The following is an 18,886-nucleotide window of genomic DNA, read 5'->3' as shown; positions in this document are numbered from 1 at the left end:
CGACATTCACAGTTTTGTTTTGGCTTGCTCTGTCTGTGCCACTGGTAAGACTTCCAATCGACCCCCAGATGGGTTACTCCAACCGCTGCCTGTCCCTTCGAGACCCTGGTCCCACATTGCGCTAGATTTTATCACCGCCCTCCCACCCTCTCAAGGGTACACGGTAGTTTTGACCGTGGTGGACCGATTCTCGAAGGCGGCTCACTTTATTCCCTTGCCCAAATTACCCTCAGCCAAGGAGACAGCGGTGACCGTTGTAGATCACGTCTTTCGCATACATGGCCTCCCGATAGACGTGGTTTCCGACCGAGGACCCCAATTTGTGTCCAAATTTTGGCGAGAGTTTTGTAGATTACTGGGAGCGACCGTTAGTCTGTCCTCAGGGTTTCACCCCCAGAGCAATGGCCAGACCGAGAGGGCCAACCAGGATTTGGAGAGAGTGTTGCGTTGTTTGGCTGCCAGGAATCCTTCCTCCTGGAGCCAACATATCTCTATGGTGGAGTACGCCCACAATGCATTACCAGTGTCATCCACGGGCCTATCTCCGTTTGAATGTAGTTTAGGTTACCAGCCACCTATTTTTCCCAGTCTGGAATCCGAAGTCGCGGTCCCCTCCGCTCACGCATTCGTCCAGAGGTGTCACCGCACATGGACCAGAGCCCGTGAGACTCTACTCCAAGTGGGGGCGCGCACCAAGGCTAAGGCCGATCGCCACCGGTCGAGGCCACCCGTATACGTCGCTGGTCAAAAAGTGTGGCTTTCTACTAAAAACATTCCTCTCCGTTCCGTCTCTAATAAGTTAGCTCCTAAATTCATTGGCCCGTTCACTATCACCAAAATTATTAGTCCGGTGACAGTCCGCCTCAACCTTCCTCTTGCGTACAAGAGAATTCATCCCGCCTTTCATGTCTCCAAAATTAAACCCGTCTTTCGATCGCATCTTAATCCGCCTGCTCCGGTTCCCCCCCCGCCGCGACTCGTTGATGGGGAGCCTACTTATTCGGTTAACCGGATCCTGGACTCGAGACGGAGGGGACGCGGATTCCAGTACTTGGTGGACTGGGAAGGTTACGGTCCGGAGGAGAGAAGTTGGGTTCCTGCCAGGGACATTCTGGATCACTCCCTTATCGATGATTACAATCGACAGGTAAGGGGGTCTGGGAACGCCAGGCGGCGTTCCTAGGAGGAGGGGTACTGTCACGGTTCACGGATTCATTGACTCTCCCTCGCTATGTGTGTGCGTGTTGAATGAATGGGCGCGGCTCATCAGATGGCTCGTTATCCACTGATGAGCCGATCAGCGCCAGCTGTTCTGAATGAGGATGTCCTATATATTGTTTGCTCACTCGTCTTGTCTTTGTCAGATGGTTGTGGAGGTTCTCCTGGGTCTGAGCGATTGTTTCTCCTGTTCCTGTTCTGTTTCCATGACGCTTCATTGAGGATCTTCGTCTCTACGTTGGATCTGCAGTCCGCCCACTGAGTTCCTGCGTTGAAGAGCCTGCCCGAGTTGCCAGAGGATTATCTACCACTCCGACCCTGAGTTTCCCTGAGGACCTTCTATATTCTTCTCCGAGTTCACTTGAGATTATCTGCTATTTCAACTCTGAGTCATCCATGTGGATGCTGCCTGTCGAATTGAGTCTCTTGTCTTCTCTTTTTGACTTTAATAAATACTTATTCACTCGCATCTGAATCCTTGACTATTTTCCAGCCCGCCATGACAAAATCATTTGTGACTCTTAACGAGAGCTGTCTCGGTACTATGGTACGGTCTAAATCCGGACTGGAAATCCTCGCAGATATCATTTATTTCAAGAAAGGAACACAGTTGTGAGGATACAGCCTTTTCTAATATCTTTGACAGAAAAGGTAGATTAGAGATCGGCCTGTAATTGACTAATTCTGTAGGATCAAGTTGCGTTTTTTTAACAAGCGGTTTAATCATAGCTAGCTTAAAGTTTTTTGGTACGTATCCTAGAGACAAAGACGAATTAATGATATTAAGAAGAGGATCTATGCCCTCTGGCAGCATCTCTTTCAGTAGCTTAGTCGGTATAGGGTCTAGCATACATGTTGTCGATTTAGATGATTTAATGAGTTTAGTAAATTCTTCCTCTCCTATAGCAACGAATGAATCAAATTTTTCCTCAGGGAGACTACAATGCACTGCCTGATGCGATACTGTAGTAGACGGTTGCATAGTTATAATTTTGTCCCTAATATTATCAATCTTATAAGTGAATATAAGTAAACTATCTGCAGGAGTGCTAGGAGACACTGGAGTTTTTCCCTCTTTTGCACCTCGCTTTTAAATTGCTAATTTGAGTAAAATGCACATGGTGAAGCTCAACTTCAATTGGAATGAACTGAAAATTCTGAACTCGAGGGTGGCAATTATTAAAAGGTGGGTTCATTATTATTCTTAATGAAAAACACAACAACTATAAAAACACAACTAATCCGTTGCAGGTTCACTATTAGCACTGGGTTTATTCTCTTTTTGAATAAAAGTATTAATTAACTTAAAGAAAAACTGTCCCCAAACCTTTGAATAATAATGTACAGTATGTTCAAAGTTAATGAACTACAAAATCATGACTTACAAATGAGGAAGACTGCAACACAAGAAGCAGAAGTTAATTCTGATTTTATTTAGATTTGATTTGTATTTTGATTCTTTCCAGTCATTTGTTGATGGTTCAATTCTTGTCTTTTCTCAGTTGAATAACCTGGACCCAGAGCTAAAGCAGTTGTTTGACATGTGTGGCATTTCTGAGGACCAGCTCAAAGACAAAGAGGCGTCGAAGGTCATTTTTGACCTTGCTTCGAAGGAACTTCGACAAGGTGAGTCCAAGAGTTTGGGTGCATCTACCAGGTTTTGATATTATAACTTATCTAAGCAAGAAAGATGATATGTTGTACTACAATAGAGTAATATTTAAATAATTGGTCCAGGTGGTGTGGTAGGTAACTTTCCCCTTTTGCATGAGTCTGCAGTGATAAAAACAAAACAATAGGTTACTGTCGTAACCCCGGTTCTCTGAAACATCGAGTGGAGAGATCCACCTATGGGAAGGGCATCCGTACCTGACCTCTGCAGAAGCATCCAATTGCCCCAAGTCTGGCTAGACAGACAGAAGCGCACAGCCAATGCCAGGTAAGGCCACACCCCCTTACCTAGGCATATAACTTCTCCGCGCACTGCTATTCCTCAGTAAGTATATTCGCTTCTCGTGCGGCAAGCGGGGCAACGCTGGTGGATCTCTCCACTCGATGTTTCAGAGAACCGGGGTAACGACAGTAACCTATTGTTCTCTTTCATCATCTCGTTTCGAGATCCACCTATGGGAGAGACATGGACAGCTCCCCGATTGCCCAATACACTCACAGTGAGGTTCTGAAGGCCAGAGAAGGACGGTCACCTCAGAGAGGCGGTGCCTGACACGTCCCACAAACATGACCCTGCAAGGGTGACGCCACGCTAAACTGCTGTGGACAAGCAAGGCATGAAACATGCACGAGACACATACATGATAATGGCCCCCGCACCACCAATGCACATAGCTAAACCCAAGAAGGAATGCGAATGCTTGGTGACAGGAATGAACATGGCCAGCCGGCCCATTCACTCCTCGTTGGTTAACCCAACGGGGCTGTGGGAAAGGGCTAAGAGGACCCTACCCCTAGGACCGAGTGTGCCACCGAGGTTCTGGTGACATCCAACCGGTAGTAACGCTCAAAGGTATGAGGAGAGGCCCAGCTGGCAGCGGAGCAGATGTCCTGCAGTGGCACTCTCCTGAACAAAGCCCAAGAGGCGGCTAAGCCCCTTGTGGAATGAGCTCTGATGCCCCCTGGGGGCTGCACTCCCTTTGCTTCATAAGCCATAGTATAGCGTCCACAAGCCAATGTGAGAGGCATTGCTTTGAAATGGGACTCCCCTTGTGCGAGGGAGCCCTTGAAACAAAGAGCTGGTCGCTCTTGCAAGGTAGTGGTCCTGGTCATATATGCTTGCAGAGCACGGACGTGACACAGAGCATTCAGCCCCTGATCCTCCGGGGAGACAAAGGGTGGAGGGTGAAAAGCGGATAGCTCCAAAACCTCCGAAGTGAACGCAGGGAAGCATTTCGGCATGAAGCCGGGTTAGGCTTAAGGGAAACCTTATCTTAGGAAGAATTTGGCGCACGAGGGGTGAACCGAGAGCGCATGTAGCTCACTGACCCGTATAGCAGATGCCAAGGCCGAGAGCAAAGCTGTCTTGAGGGACAGCAGCTTAAGGGAAATACTCCCCAGATGCTCAAAAGGATACAGAGATTGCGCTTCCAGCACCATGGAGAGGTCCCACTCTGGAACAGATCTCCTGATGACCGGCAAAGAGCGGCGTGCACCCTTCATAAAACTGCGGGTTAGAGGGTGCTGCCTGACGGTGGAGCCCTCAAAACCCACATGACAGGCTGAAAACGCAGCCAGGTAGACCTTAATGGTGGAAAAGGACCTGCCTCTTTCCATGAGGTCTTGCAGGAAACACAAAATATCAGGCACCGAGCTCTGATAAGATGTGAGACCACGCCCATCACACCACCCTTCGAACACTTGCCACTTACAGCCATATAGGGATCGTGTGGAAACAACCCTGGCATTCTGAGTAGTGGCGATTACACGCGGTGTGAGCCCCAGTGCATTTAGGTTCGTCCTCTCACGGGCCAGGCCCAGAGAGCCACCCTGTCCGGGTGGGGGTGGTAAATCTCCCCGTTGGCTTGGGACAGTATGTCCGTGTGAGGGGGGAGGCGCCATGGCTCGGCGTATAACAGAGGGATTATCTCTGCCAGCCACGGGGCTTTGGGCCACCTGGGTGCTATCAGAATGAGAGACAGGCCGTGCTCTCTCACCCTGGCCAGTGTGAAATTATCAGGCACGGGGAGGAAAAGCATACAGCCGCACTTTGGGCCATGGGTGGGCCAGTGCGTTGCCCCGAGGGGCGCGTCGACGTCCTTTAGTGAGAAGAACATAGGACAGTGGTGGTTTTCGCGAAAAGATCTACGGCTGCCTGTCCGAATCTCATCCATAACATCTTCACTATCTGCGGGTGAAGACGCCAATCCCCGTAGATTGGGTTTCCCCTCGATAGCAGATCCGCGCCTCTTTTCAGAATGCCCGGAACATGAGTCACGCGTAATGACAGAAAAACCCGTCTGCTCCACACCAAAAGCCTGTAAGCTAGAGCGTGGAGTTTCGACGAGCGCATGCCGCCCTGACGGTTGATATAAGCCACTGCCGTGGTATTATCGCACCGTACTAGAACGGGATGTCCCTGCAGGCGAGGCAGAAAATGATTCAGAGCTTTCCAAATGGTAAAAGCTCTAAATAGTTAATGTGCGCTGAACGTAGTCTGCTCAGCCACAGACCGTTCACCGTTCTGCCTTCCTGGGTGGTTCCCCAGTCTGTTAAGGACGCATCTGTCGTCAAAATTTTTCACATCGTAACCATCCCGAGGGGGGTTCCCCGTGCGTAAAAGTTCTCACTCTCCCAATGGCGCAGGGCCGCCGAGTCACCGTTAGCCGAGCGGCAGAGATCGCGAATCGGGCTGAAATGTAGTGACAAAACCCATTTCGTGAACGCTCTCATTCTCAGGAGACCCAATGGCACAACTTGGATAGATGAAGCCATGAGACCCTGCAGCCTGAGGCATGCGCGATATTGTACTCTCGCCCCTTCTCTGAACTGCGACAGACAGTCCATCAGCGAGCGAACGCGCTCTTGAGAGAGACGCGCTCGCATGGAGACTGAGTTCAATTCCAAGCTCAGGAAAATGACATTCTGACTGGGAGTCAGATTGCTTTTGTTCGCATTCACCTTGAACCCGAGGGATGTAATGTGCGCGAGCACCCGGCCGGTGACCGGCGACACCTTCTCCTTCGATTTGGCTATGATGAGCCAATCGTCTATGCAAGTCAGAATTCTCAGCACTGATAGTCTCAGGGGCGCCACGCCCGCCTCCGCACACAGACAGAAAGTTCGGGGACTCAAATTGTGCCCGAACGGAAGAACTGTGAATTCGTAACAAATGCCTTGATAGGCGAACGAAGATATTTCCTGTGTGGAGGGTAGATGCTTATGTGAAAGAAAGCATCTTTCAGATCGACTGATGTGAACCAGTCATTCTGCTTTATGGCACAGGCGAGAGAGCCTTGTGTCACATTCTGAAATTGTATTTCCTCAAATGTTTGTTCAACACTCGAAGATCCAATATAGGGCGGGGGGCGCCACGCCTTTTGGATAATGAAAATACCAGGAATAAAAACCATGGTTTATCAGATTGGGTGGCACCATCTGAATCGCTCCCTTGTTTAGGAGGGAGGAAATTTCCTCTTTCAGAATGTGTGAGGTGTTTTCTTCTGTGTGAGAAGAGAGAACGCCGTTGAAAAGCGGAGGTTTTATTGCAAACTGCAGCCAGTAACCCTGGGTTACGGTACGCAAAACCCACTCGGGCGCTGAAACGGCTTGCCAAGCCGCTTCGTGACTCGCGAGCGCCCCCGCTCGGGCCGGAGCCGGGCTGTATGGGCCCAGCTGGTTCATTTGTGATGCAAAGGCGCCATCTAGTGGGCACACTAGAGGCGACATGCAGGGGTTCGGAGGGATTTCCTCTCTCTGCAGTGAGAAGTTTTCTCTGTGGAGAGAGGTCTTCTCTCCAAAATGAATTCATTTGATACGTAACTTTGTGTGTTTTGTGTTGGGCAAACACTGGGGCCGAAGCCTTTATTGACAGAGTGAGGGGAACATAGTGTGGTGTCCACTGTGCTAAACTTTCCCTCCTGATTTTCCCTGCCCCCTGATTTTTAAGTGGGGGAAAAACACACATCTCCTGAACACATGAACTGGGCAGTCTCAAGTGCAGGCAGAAAAATAATATCCACGGAGAGAGATACTCTCTCTGTAACGGATTTATTTAATTCGTTTGTTTTAAAGTGTTATTTAGTAATGTGTGTGTTTTGTGTAGGGGAACACAGGGGCCGAAGCCTTCCACACACAACGTCCACTAAAACACATGGGCTGGGCAGCCGCAACTGAGCTGTGTGAGCCCAACTGGTTGATTTGTGAGGCAATGGCGCCCTCTTGTGGACGGACTCATGCATGGGATCAGAGAGATTTGCTCTCTATGTTGGCAGATATATAAATCTGCACGAATTCATTTGATTAGTTTGTTAAATGTGTTGTTTAGTAATGTATGTGTTTTGTGTTGGGAAAACACTGGGGCCGAAGCCTTTAATAACTGGGTGAGGGGAACCAAGTGCGTGCGGTGTGGTAACACTGCTTATGTACTTCTCCTCATGACAGCGTCACTAAACACACGGGCTGGGCAGCCACGAGACGGGATTAACCGACCGTCCGCGGGAGACCCTGTGTCTTTTGGACAGGGGTTCCGGGACCGGGAGAGAATCCGGAGGGCTCGTGGCCCGTGAAAGCGGGCTCGATACTCCCAACGGTCGAACAACAGGCAGGCCGCTTGCGTTCGGGGCCGCCTTCCTAGGAAGGCATAAATTGAAAGCCTCAACACGTAATCGTAACACATCAAAGCCTGTGAGACCGTGTTAACAGTCTAGCGGGACGCTCCATCCGTGCTGGAGTTGTTTCCTCCTGTGGAGCTGGCCACACAATGTTGAGACAAACGGCCGCTCGCTCACAAACTTCCAGGAGGATGGACTGAGGCAAAGCCGCGTGAGCGCTAGCCTAGGGAACGCTAAAAGGACCGCGTCATCCCCGTCATCGGAACCGGGCGGTTCGTCAACAAGTGAGGTTTTCCCACGAATATGTCCTCTTCAGGGAATGCGGATTGGGCTGATGTCAGCTCAAATATTTTAGAGAGGTGGCGCTCCGGGAGTCCCCCGGTAGCGCGTCATCATCACAGTGTCCTCCATCCGAGTCAGAAAGGCCGAGCACGGCGCGCTGGGTCGTGCAACTAAAAGCCGGGCTTAGTAAAAGCTAACGTTACACGGACAGCAATTACAATGACCGCAATTCTCCGGGTTCTCCAAAGCTTCTTGAGCGTGTAAAGCCCAAGCAGACCGCGCAGAACGAGAGAGTCCTTAGCGGCAATGAGAGCACCACACGCGGCCGGGTAGGCTCGTCGTGATAGGCTGTTCCCCGGAGAAGCGGCGGTTTAGGTGGTCACATAGCCATGGGTGGGCCAGCGGTGAAGAACTCGGAAAAATCCGTGGCAGGCAGCCATGTAAGGAGGAGCAGGTGAAGGACAGTGAGAGCGCGGGCGGCTCCGGATGCAAAAAACACAGCGGATAGGCTGAAGAAACGACTGTCACTCACGTCTGGCGGAGGCTGATCTGGCGATATGTCCTCCTGAAGACTCGAAAGTGAGCAGCGTAACGTTAATCCAACCGAACTGTGTCAATGCAGAGATTGCGAGAAGCGAATGTCAACTGAGGAATAGCAGAGCGCGGAGAAGTTATATGCCTAGGTAATGGGGTGTGGCCTTACCTAGCATTGGCTGCGCGCTTCTGTCTGTCTAGCCAGACTTGGTGCAATTGGATGCTTCTGCAGAGGTCAGGTACGGATGCCCTTCCCATAGGTGGATCTCGAAACGAGATGATGAAAGAGAACCATTTTTTTTGCAGTGAACAAATCAGAAGGCCCAACGTATTGTTACTACAGGTTTATGTGAGCTGATGATGTGTGTATATTTAGGAAATAATTGTAGTGCCTCTAGTCAGAACCTTAATTCAATAGTCAAGACCTTAAGTTACACCAAAACTAGACCTCGAAATTCCCAGATTTAAACCTAACCCTGTTGGTTCAAAAACAGGTTGAAATTCTAAAAATCTTGGGTCAGGTTGTTAATGTCCAGGTTATATTAACCACACAATCAAAAAAGAAAAAAAAGAAAAGAAAAAGAAAAACATAAGAAACTTAGGCTTCATTAGTCTTCATTCACAAATGTTTCATTAGTCATTAAAATTATATATATATATATATATACTGTATATATATATATATCTCATCCTCTCACCCAACCCTTCAAAAGGATAGTCTGATATATATATATATATATATATATATATATATATATGCTTCCTCAGTTGATTGGATTGATTATTTGAACGTGCTCCTCCCAAACTTTATGAAACATCATTAAAAGAACCCAGGAAATTTGCCGCATCATATTGCTGGCTTTAACGGTTATGTAAAAAATCCATGTTGTGTAAAATTTGCTGGGGTTAAAAGAGGGCGGGACTTTATGGTGTACAGCAGCCTTCACATGCTGGCAGAGAAAAGGGAGATCAGCCTGAATCAGACATACCTGCATCGTGTTTTGCACCCCCTTTTTGTCAGCGCCAACTGATAAGATACTAGATGGGGCTTTGGATTTAGGAGGCTGCTCTGCGGTGTAGTAATGTGTCTTACTTCCACAGGACGAGCTGTTCGGTCCTGTTGTGGCAAAAATTCTCATTAAACAATCATCACTGTGTAAGAGACACTCTGAATCAAATGATCATTCAAAAAGTATTTATTCTTGCAAGAATAGGCCCAGTTGCCGCACAGCAGTGACTAACGCCAAACGGTTTTGTATCAGTGCATCTCTTAACTGTCTCATTTCATCATTTATCAATGTCAAAGCATTTTCTGTGCTATTAGTAATTGCTAGTACAGTCCAGGATAACCCATTTATCTTGTTAATTGTTACCGCTGTACCCACCCCTAAGAAAAGTGACCACCCCACATTTGCTCCTGGTGTTGTCCATGGATCAGATAACGTGTACCCTGCATAGTGACTTGGCAATGCCCCAGGTAAAATATTAACACCTCTTTTCTGTCTACCCACCCCCATCAATTTATTTGGTAGATACACAAAAGTCCCCACATTCATCAAAGCTGGATAACAACACCTCAGCCACCCCTTCTTAGGCAGTCGATGAAATGCCCTGTCGCCACACACCCATACTGCAGCTGGTGAAGTCTCGTTCGGTGCAGTGAATGGGCATGTGAAGCTGACTTCTTTGCCGTTGATGGTCACAGTGCAATTGTCCGCTGTTCCGTCCTTTACGTCGATTCTGACCCTGCAGTCAGAACACCCCACTTTAAACAGTCTTGGTTTATTCAAACAAACGCACACGTCACCTTGCACATGTGTCACTCTCAAAGGTGGAATCGCTATGTTGGTATGGTTGTATTGCGTGGTCCCAGTTTTCTGCAGTCTGCTTCGTCGGTGTCTTTCCTTTTTCTAAATCAGCAACAGCTCTGAGCACATCAGTCATTTGTTGTGGAATCAGACACTTTGTATCTTTGGCTGTCGTCGCTACAGTCAGTGGGACAGCTTTAAAGGCGTGAGACATTTGCAGACAAAGCCAGCAGTTTGTTGATATCCCCAGTTCCTCCTTTTGCAGCACTGCCAGCGCACAGGCTTTGTTCCCTTGACACTTTGACATGGCTTTTTGCACCTCAGGATTCATTTGATCTTTTATTTGTGTCTTTGTTTCCCAACCAAACCATCTCCTCATCTGTTGCTGGTTCAAGTTCAGGTATTACAGGAGGAATCATTGTCATTGTTGGCTCTGCTTTAGTTATCATAATGTCTATTGTCTCATACCAGTCAGTTCCTTGCTTGTCCAGGGCGCAGTAATACCTGCCCTGGTCAGAAAGCCTTGCTTCCTTTAGTTCGACCGTCATCCCGTACCTGTTGTTGCTCATCATGTTATTTGCATACACTGTGAATCTCGGGTCGCGTCCTTGATTGTAGTCGTAGTAGTACGCCATGACTTCGTCCCAGCCACATTTGCCACGGAAAAATATGGAGTCGCGTACTCCTCGTTGACCCCCCTGCAGTTTGGACAGTTCGTTTGAAACGGGTTGCAGACGAATTTTACACTTGTGCCTTCTTGAATTGTGATGATGCTCCCCTCCGTACCTTGCGCTGGTCACACTATCACTCCCTCTCTTTTAATACACTGGTGGACGGTGACATTCAACACAGCTGTCTCATTCCAGAGATATTCTGTTGCCACGGGTTCGTTTTCTTAATTCCAGTGGAGTCCTCCTGGCCCTGATGCAGCCGGCTCTTCTCTCTCAATTCTGCGAGGTAAGACTGAAGCCTGATGCTTCAGGATAATCAATCGCCGTGTCTGCGTTTCAGGTCCAGAAAGCCTCCAAGGAATCCCACTGTTCTGACACCAAATTGTTGTGGCAAAAATTCTCATTAAACAATCATCACTGCATAAGAGACACTCTGAATCAAATGATCATTCAAAAAGTATTTATTCTTGCAAGAATAGGCCCAGCTGCCACACAGCAGTGACACAAGGTTACTCTGCGAAGCAAGTGCGACAGGGGAGGGGGGACAGAGCAGTCTTTTATATTGCCTTCTCAAGGTTTCTGCAGGCTTTCTTATCCATAGATGGGAAGGTTTCTTAGCTAGTGATTGATTTTGCTGAGTTTATGCTGAGCCTATGCTTCAGGCTCCCCGGTCCTAAATCGGACCACCTCAAACCGCGCTTTGACATTCAATCACTGGCGCTCGTGTTTAGAATCCGTATTGCTAACGTTTCAATATTTTATTGAATATAAGTGAGCTATGCTCATATTCTGATTTTAAAATGTCATCCCATTGATATTACCAGAGCATTGAGCAGTTGAAGTAAATAAAAAACTCGGCTCATAACATGGACACCGTTATTGCTTGGACGGAGCAAGAACAATGTAAGTGTCTTGAAAAAAATAACACAGTTCAACTGAAAGTTAAAGCTCGCCCTCTTTAACAATACAGTTAAACTAAATGTACGAAGCAAACTTTGTACAAAGCTGAAAAACGGTCAACAACAGTGAAATAAGATAGCATGATTTGTCTGTCAATCAGATGTAGGCTTCCAGCACATTTTCGGTAGAACGAAATAAAAGAGCATTTAAATTTATTTACGAATGTACCAATACAAATAAACTTTTACCCCACTTATTTTTTTTTTTTGTTATTTTTTTACTGGCACTTTTTTATTCATACTACATCTCTCTTTTTTTATCGGACCTTTCACTTAACCTTCTTTGCTTTCAATTATGAAATTATTCAAATAAAAACATTCAAATGATCTTACCTGGACTTTTAAAGATTAGTAATAAAACATTTTCTCTTGACAACAGGGAAAGCTAGTATGTTTGCTTAGCATACCGTCAAAAACTACAATTTAGGCTATGAGTTTAATATCATGTTTTGCTTCAAAATCTAAATTACTTGAAATTACTTCTGTGGTTTCATGTGTGAGAATATATTATTTTATTAAATTCTATAATACAGGCTATGTTGATTAGCATTGCATTAATGGGTTAGTTCACCCAAAAATGAAAATTAGCCCATGATTTACTCACACATAATTAATATAAATGTCCTGGCTCCTCCAAGTTTTATGATGGCAGTGAATGGCTTGAAAAAAATTAAAACCCAAAAAAGTGCATTCATTCATAATAAAAAAAAAAAAAATACTCCACATTGCTCCAGTGGGTTAATAAAGGCCTTCGGAAGCGAAGCCATGGGTTTTTGAAAAATACCCATATTTATAACTTTATAATCTAAAATAACTAGCTTCCGCCAGACGATCGTACGCATACTAAGCAAATTGACTTGCGCCACAAGAGTAACCTGTGACACATGTATGATGTAGAATGTAGGAGTATCGTAAGCTTAGACGCCTCTCGTGGTTTAAACAAATAGGGCTGTGCAACAAACTGAAGCTCCTCTTCTATAATATATATACGTTGTGCGTCGAGTCAGGGGTTAGTCTTCCACCGTAAATCGATGCGTATGGTCGGTCGTCTGGCTGAAGCTAGTTATTTTAGATTATAAAGTTATAAATATGGGTATTTTCCTTACACAAACACATGGCTTCACTTCAGAAGGCCTTTATTAACCCCCTGGAGTAAAAGTGGAGCACTTTTATCATGGATGGGTGCACTTTTTTGGGCTTCAAATTTTCTCTAGCCATTCACTGCCATTATAAAACTTGGAAGAGCCAGGACATTTTTTAATATAACTCTGATTGTATTCATCTGAAAGAAGAATGTCATATACACATAGGATGGCTTGAGGGTGAATAAATCAGGGGCTAATTTTCCTTTTTTGGTGAACTATCCCTTTAAAGACATACATCATTCTTATGAAAATACCTAAGATATTGCTATCACGTGTTTGTCTTCATGTTTCTTCAGTCAAATGACTCTATTTGCATGTTATTATATCCATATGGGCATTTCCTGAAACGTCATAAGTGAATCACTTCTATGAATCTCACTTGTGGACTTTCTGTGTGAGGTATGAATCAGTGTGTACTGGGCTTCCAGTATGAATGAAACAGATATGACATGAGAGTGTTTAGCGCTCCATATCACTATCATATCCCCATTTTGGGTAAACATAGAAAAATAATACTAAAGTACTTTGTAACGCAATTACTTTAGTAGTTTTTAAGCAAAATACTTATTTACCCTTACTTGAGTCATATTATTTTTCAGTACTTCTACTTGTACTCAAGTAAATTATCACTTAAGTAGCAATACTTTTACTTAAGTACAATTATTTAGTACTCTTTCCACCACTGTTTATTTAAACTGAAGAATACACGGAACAGTGTGCTAGTGCACAAACAGAGTGCTAACACAAACATTGACCAACAACTGAAGAGTGAGAAGGGAGAACTAAATACACAGATGATGAGAACAGAACAGATGATGACGATGATTACAAAATAACTGATTATACTAGACAGGTGCAGACACTGAAGTAATGATGATATTGATAATTAACTAAACAGTTGAAGACAGTGATGAAGGTGAAAACAAACTGAAAGTCCATGAAAACGTGACACTGACAGTTATAAACAGGCTATAAAAAAAGTGTTTGATTGCATCAGTGAATGCATCATTTGTAAATTAATTCGATGTTGACTGTTCCAGGACCATCGGGACCATCAGGATTTTCAGAACCAACACATCTAATGGCAACGGAGGACATGAAAAACCCAGAGATCAACAATCAGCATTATCAAAATAAGAAGAAAATATCCAAAGCTGAAATCAGCAGCCCGTACAATTTTCGGTGAGTTCACTTTTATGTTCAGACCCACATGGAATTGGTACTAAGATGCGTTTGGTCGATCCGATCACAAGTAGACGAGGGAGACACATTCCTGTTTACACCTGCCATTTTAATCCGTCGCTTTTAACCACTTTCAACCACTTCTGTTCTGTCCTGATTTCTTTGAGGGCAGGGTAAATGTATGGTTTTTTTTTAGATCTTTCGATCTAATGGTCAATAAGATCACACAATTGACATACAATCGCGAAAGGAGACGATGGAAAAACACACGGAGAGCAGCAGCTTTTGTTTCTGCTCTGATAGCCACAAGACCATGCAGAACGCTGTGAGTGTGTGTTATAAATCAGGAATGGCGAGAGAACTTTGTGTTTGGTACGTTTTTGTCTTCAAACCAAACTTGGGTCTTCAGTAGACAAAGTTTAAATCCTGTCTGCCTTGTGCGCTTCCCATAATGTTTACGCAAGTCAGTAGGCGGAGAGTAGGTGGCCTTTTATGGCTGTTCAAACACATTCGACCACATAAGCGTTTACACGACGAACGCAATCCGGTCAAATGCGTTTTCAACAACCTCTGGAATTTCTCAAAAGTGGACAGGCTAAAAAAATTTAAGACCCCATTTACACCTGTATTTAGCATTGTACGCTTATTATCCGATCAACCAAAACCCATCTTAAAGGTGCAATGTATGATATTTCTGAGGATCTATTGACAGAAATGCAATATAAGATCCATAACTATGTTTTCAGTGGTGTATAAAGGCCTTACTTAATGAACCGTTATGTTTTTGTATTACCTTAGAATGAGTCATTTATATGTACATAACCGCGGCCACCCCCTTCTATGAAGGTCGACATATTGTGATGTCATGTTTCTACCGTAGCCGACAGTGAACAAACAGGCTACAGAGCGCGTTTCGTCACTAACTTGAATGAGAAGCAGCAGAAAAAGACGCAGCAGAATACTCAGGTTGTCCCTGACTCTTCCTGACTCAAAACATGCTGTCTGAACGACGCCTCGGACATCGTAACGTTAGCTATTTCCCCTTACCTAGCTGCTTTGATGCTCTTATCCAACTAGCATGGAAACAGGCTTTGGTAAAGTCAGTGAATAAAAGACTAACACAATGATGAACAAGTAAAAATAACAATCGCAATAACATGTGGTTTTACTGAATAATTAAGTAAATATAATTTAATATAAAATATAATATAAAGAAACCTCACTTGCTACTTGACTTGCTACTCTCTGCTGACTCAGACGACGACATCTTCCGATCCTACGTCGGCCACCGTAGCTTCTCTTTAGAGTTTTCAATTTGAAGGATGGGCCATGAGCGACTGTCTGTTTGCAATTCGCAAACCTCACCACTAGATGCCGCTAAAAATCACACACTGCACCTTTAATACCAGGTACTATATTGTAATACTATGTTGTGATAGGAAGTGCAATCAGATGGACACTTGTTTTTAATATATCCCAGATGTAATAATCTGGCGGCTGTATTCCAGGAATCATGTTAAAGGTGCTCTAAGTGATGTTGGGTGATGTCACTTCTTGTTGACGTTCAAAGTATTGTCAAACAAAATGGAGGCTAGCTAGACCCTCCCTCCTCCTCATCCGCACACTAACCCCCCAAACCCCACCCCCAAATAATTCTTGTCAGTTATTGGCTGGAACAGTTTGTTATGTTTTCGTGGTGCGGGTGAGCCCAGTTTGTTTTTGTTGCTGTTTGTGGAGCCTGTGGTGTCTAGAGAGACCGCGTTTTTTTACAGTGTGTTCAGGGGACAGGCAGCTAGCGGATGGTGAGGAGATGTTTGCTGTATGTGACAAAAAATATTTTGGCCTAAAAAACGTGTGACATCACTTAGAGCACCTTTAAAGATGAGATATATATATATATATATATATATATATATATATATATATATATATATATATATTATTATATTTATTTATTTTTTCAGGCACATTGGCCATGTAGGATGGGATCCCAACATAGGCTTTGATGTAAGTATTTCCACCACTGCATGTTAGCATTTATGATACATGCATGTCATTTTAAGATGCAGTTGTTTACACGATTTCATCACAGTCAGGAGGTCATGACGGGATGTGATTCAAGTCATCTCTTATACAAAGTGATTGCAGGGGGTATATCTTCATAATCCAAAGCAATCCTTCACCTAAAAATCAAGGATCATATTTCACTCATTGAGCTGGCAGTGTGTATTAGATCTGTGTGCGCTATATTTTAACTCCCCTGAATGAGAGATTACATAAAGGGCATTTATTCTGGGTTATGGTGGGATTGTGCTGGTAACTATCTGCAGGAATGCTGGGAAGTTTTTCATTATCAGAGGAAATAATTATTAACTTTAAGCAGCACATTGGTTGAAGAATTTGATGAAATATTACTCCAGTCTTCAGTGTGACATGATCCTTCAGAAACCATTCTAATATGCTGATTTGCTGCTCAAGGAAATTTTGTAATAATAATTAAAAAAAACTGTCCCCAAACTTTTGAAGTATAATGTATGTCCAAAGTTAATGTGATGAACTATAAAAGCATGACTTACAAATGAGGAGGACTGCAACAAAAGAAGCAGAAGTTAATTCAGATTTTATTTAGATTTGATTTGTATTTTGATTCTTTCCAGTCATTTGTTGATGTGTCAGGTTTTTGGGTGAGGGATGAAGCGAGGACTCAAGTGCAGAGTTGATGGGCTTTATTTTAATAATAAAATTAAAACGAAATACAAACAAAACTACCCAGAGGGGGACTTGACTTGACTTGACTTGAGTTATTGGGGCAACCAATAATCAGGTAAAAAGGTGGGTGGGGTTAGACAATAGACATGAGAGCACATGGCACAAGGAAACATGACAAGCCATGTGCTCACACCAAACATGACAAAAGCACAAGCACAAAATGAGACATGAACACGCAGCTAATGAAAACTCATAAGCCACGTGTTCACACAAAACATGTACACAGCACACAGCTAGTGTAAAACAGACAAAACATGACATGCGGCCAATATAAACACGAACTGCGAGCTACACAAAACACAAGAGCGGACAAGAGCGTACAGCCTGAGTGAACTCGAAACCACACACTCACACGACAAGACAGAGCACACAAGAAGGAGCGTAAGCTCATCCTGTGCGCTCACAACAGAAAACAAACACGCGGAGCATGGATGTCTGAATCCTGACACAGATCCGAAAACCAAACTAGACCGACGTGCCGGGATCCAAACACCATGCCCCGCACACGTAACAAGGCATGTAGACAAGTGAGTGCACGGCTCGAGCACACTACCGTGCACTCAGACAAAGACGAGACAAAACCGGGAATGTCAGAGCTCTGTCACAAAACCAAGAATTGAACTAGACAGAAGTGACAGAACCTTGACATGATGGTTCACTTCTTGTCTTTTCTCAGTTGACTGATGTGGACCCAGAGCTAAAGCAGTTGTTTGATATGTGTGGCATAACTGAGGACCAGCTCAAAGACAAAGAGATATCTAAGGTCATTTACGACTTCATTGAGAAGAAAGGAGGAGTAGAGGCTGTAAAAAAGGAACTTCAACAAGGTGAGTCCAAGAGTTTGGGTGCAGCTACCAGGTTGTGATATTAGAACTAATCTAAGCAAGAAAGATTGTATGTTGTACTACTAGAGTATTATTTAAATAATTTGTCCTTCAGGACCCTGAGGTGGTGTGGTGGGTAACTTTCCCCTTTTGCATGAGTCTGCAGTGATAAAAACAAAACCATTTTTTTGCAGTGACCCAATCAGAAGGCTTGCATCCAAACTATTGTTACTACAAGATTTCTGTGGACTGATGATGTGTGTTTATCTAGGAAATACTTGTAGTGCCTCTAGTAAGAAGTTGGAATTGGAGTCAAGACCTTAAGTCACACCAAAACTAGACCTCAAGAACCCTGGAGTGACATTTATTTATACGTTGGGTTTGACTTTAAAGTGCATTTGCAAGTCGTTGGACAAGGATATTGGATGCTATTTGTTTAACACATTGTTTGGGTGGGAAATACGAGCAAAATATTACATCAATGTATTGTAATAAACTACTGTTCAATTTTTTTTTACAGTAATTAAGGTTTGTATGCATACACTACTGTATAAATGAGTCAGAAGTCGAAATGACAACACGTGATGTCATATTTGGAGCTGTTCTGTTAATGACCTTAACAGAATGAACTAATAACAGTAACCATAGAAACAAAGGAGTGGCTGGAAAATCAAACGAATGAACACATTAAGGCGGGCGTACACGGTGCGAGTTCGGACCAGGATCGGACACTCGGGAGGTCGTGAGATATTGCACACATTGCGAGTCAGTTTAACTGATAATCGCGTCAAAGCAGCTGGTACACGGCACGACTGTCCTGCACAAATTTTATCCTGAGCCGGCAGCAATTACGTGAGCTTTCGCGCTAAACACAGAGACCGTCAATGTTGCATGCAGGCAAAGCTTCAGATAGAAAAAATGACAGAAATCCCAGTCAGCAAATTACCTTTGGCAAAGATGTGGGCCAGATAAACAGCTGAGCTGTGGCCCAGATTAGTTTGTGTTTGCCGGCCCAGATATGGCCCACATCTCCTTTGCCAGAACTGAACCAAAGGACTGCCATAACTCCACCAAGCATGAGCCAAATACTACAATTTCATGTGGCCCATATGTGGGCCTGGTATGCAACTTTAGTATGGTTGAGTTCTGTTAAAATCTAACGGCCCTTATGTGGCCCACATGCAGCTGACAGTATTTAAAGTCTTATTAA

The 18,886-nt window shown here is 44.5% G+C and overlaps 1 protein-coding gene across 1 annotated transcript in view; it reads left to right on the top strand.

Moving 5' to 3' along the window:
- Positions 1-18,000, top strand: part of LOC311082182 (uncharacterized protein) — a gene marked incomplete at its 3' end in the record, with an annotated part of 42,009 nt that extends 24,009 nt beyond the window's left edge. Inside the window, exons 9-13 of the mRNA XM_084112921.1 lie at positions 2,721-2,844; positions 13,942-14,083; positions 17,304-17,379; positions 17,529-17,679; positions 17,948-18,000. Coding sequence (XP_083969047.1) covers positions 2,721-2,844; positions 13,942-14,083; positions 17,304-17,379; positions 17,529-17,679; positions 17,948-18,000 — 546 coding nt within the window. The remainder of the gene's footprint in view (positions 1-2,720; positions 2,845-13,941; positions 14,084-17,303; positions 17,380-17,528; positions 17,680-17,947) is intronic.
- Between the last annotated feature and the right edge of the window lie 886 nt (positions 18,001-18,886).

Source organism: Abramis brama (genome assembly GCF_963993115.1).
Source record: "Abramis brama genome assembly, chromosome: 4".
NCBI classification, from domain to species: Eukaryota; Metazoa; Chordata; class Actinopteri; order Cypriniformes; family Leuciscidae; genus Abramis; species Abramis brama.
The sequence above is the reverse complement of the archived record's forward strand: the minus strand, read 5'-3'. Positions and strand labels throughout refer to the sequence as shown.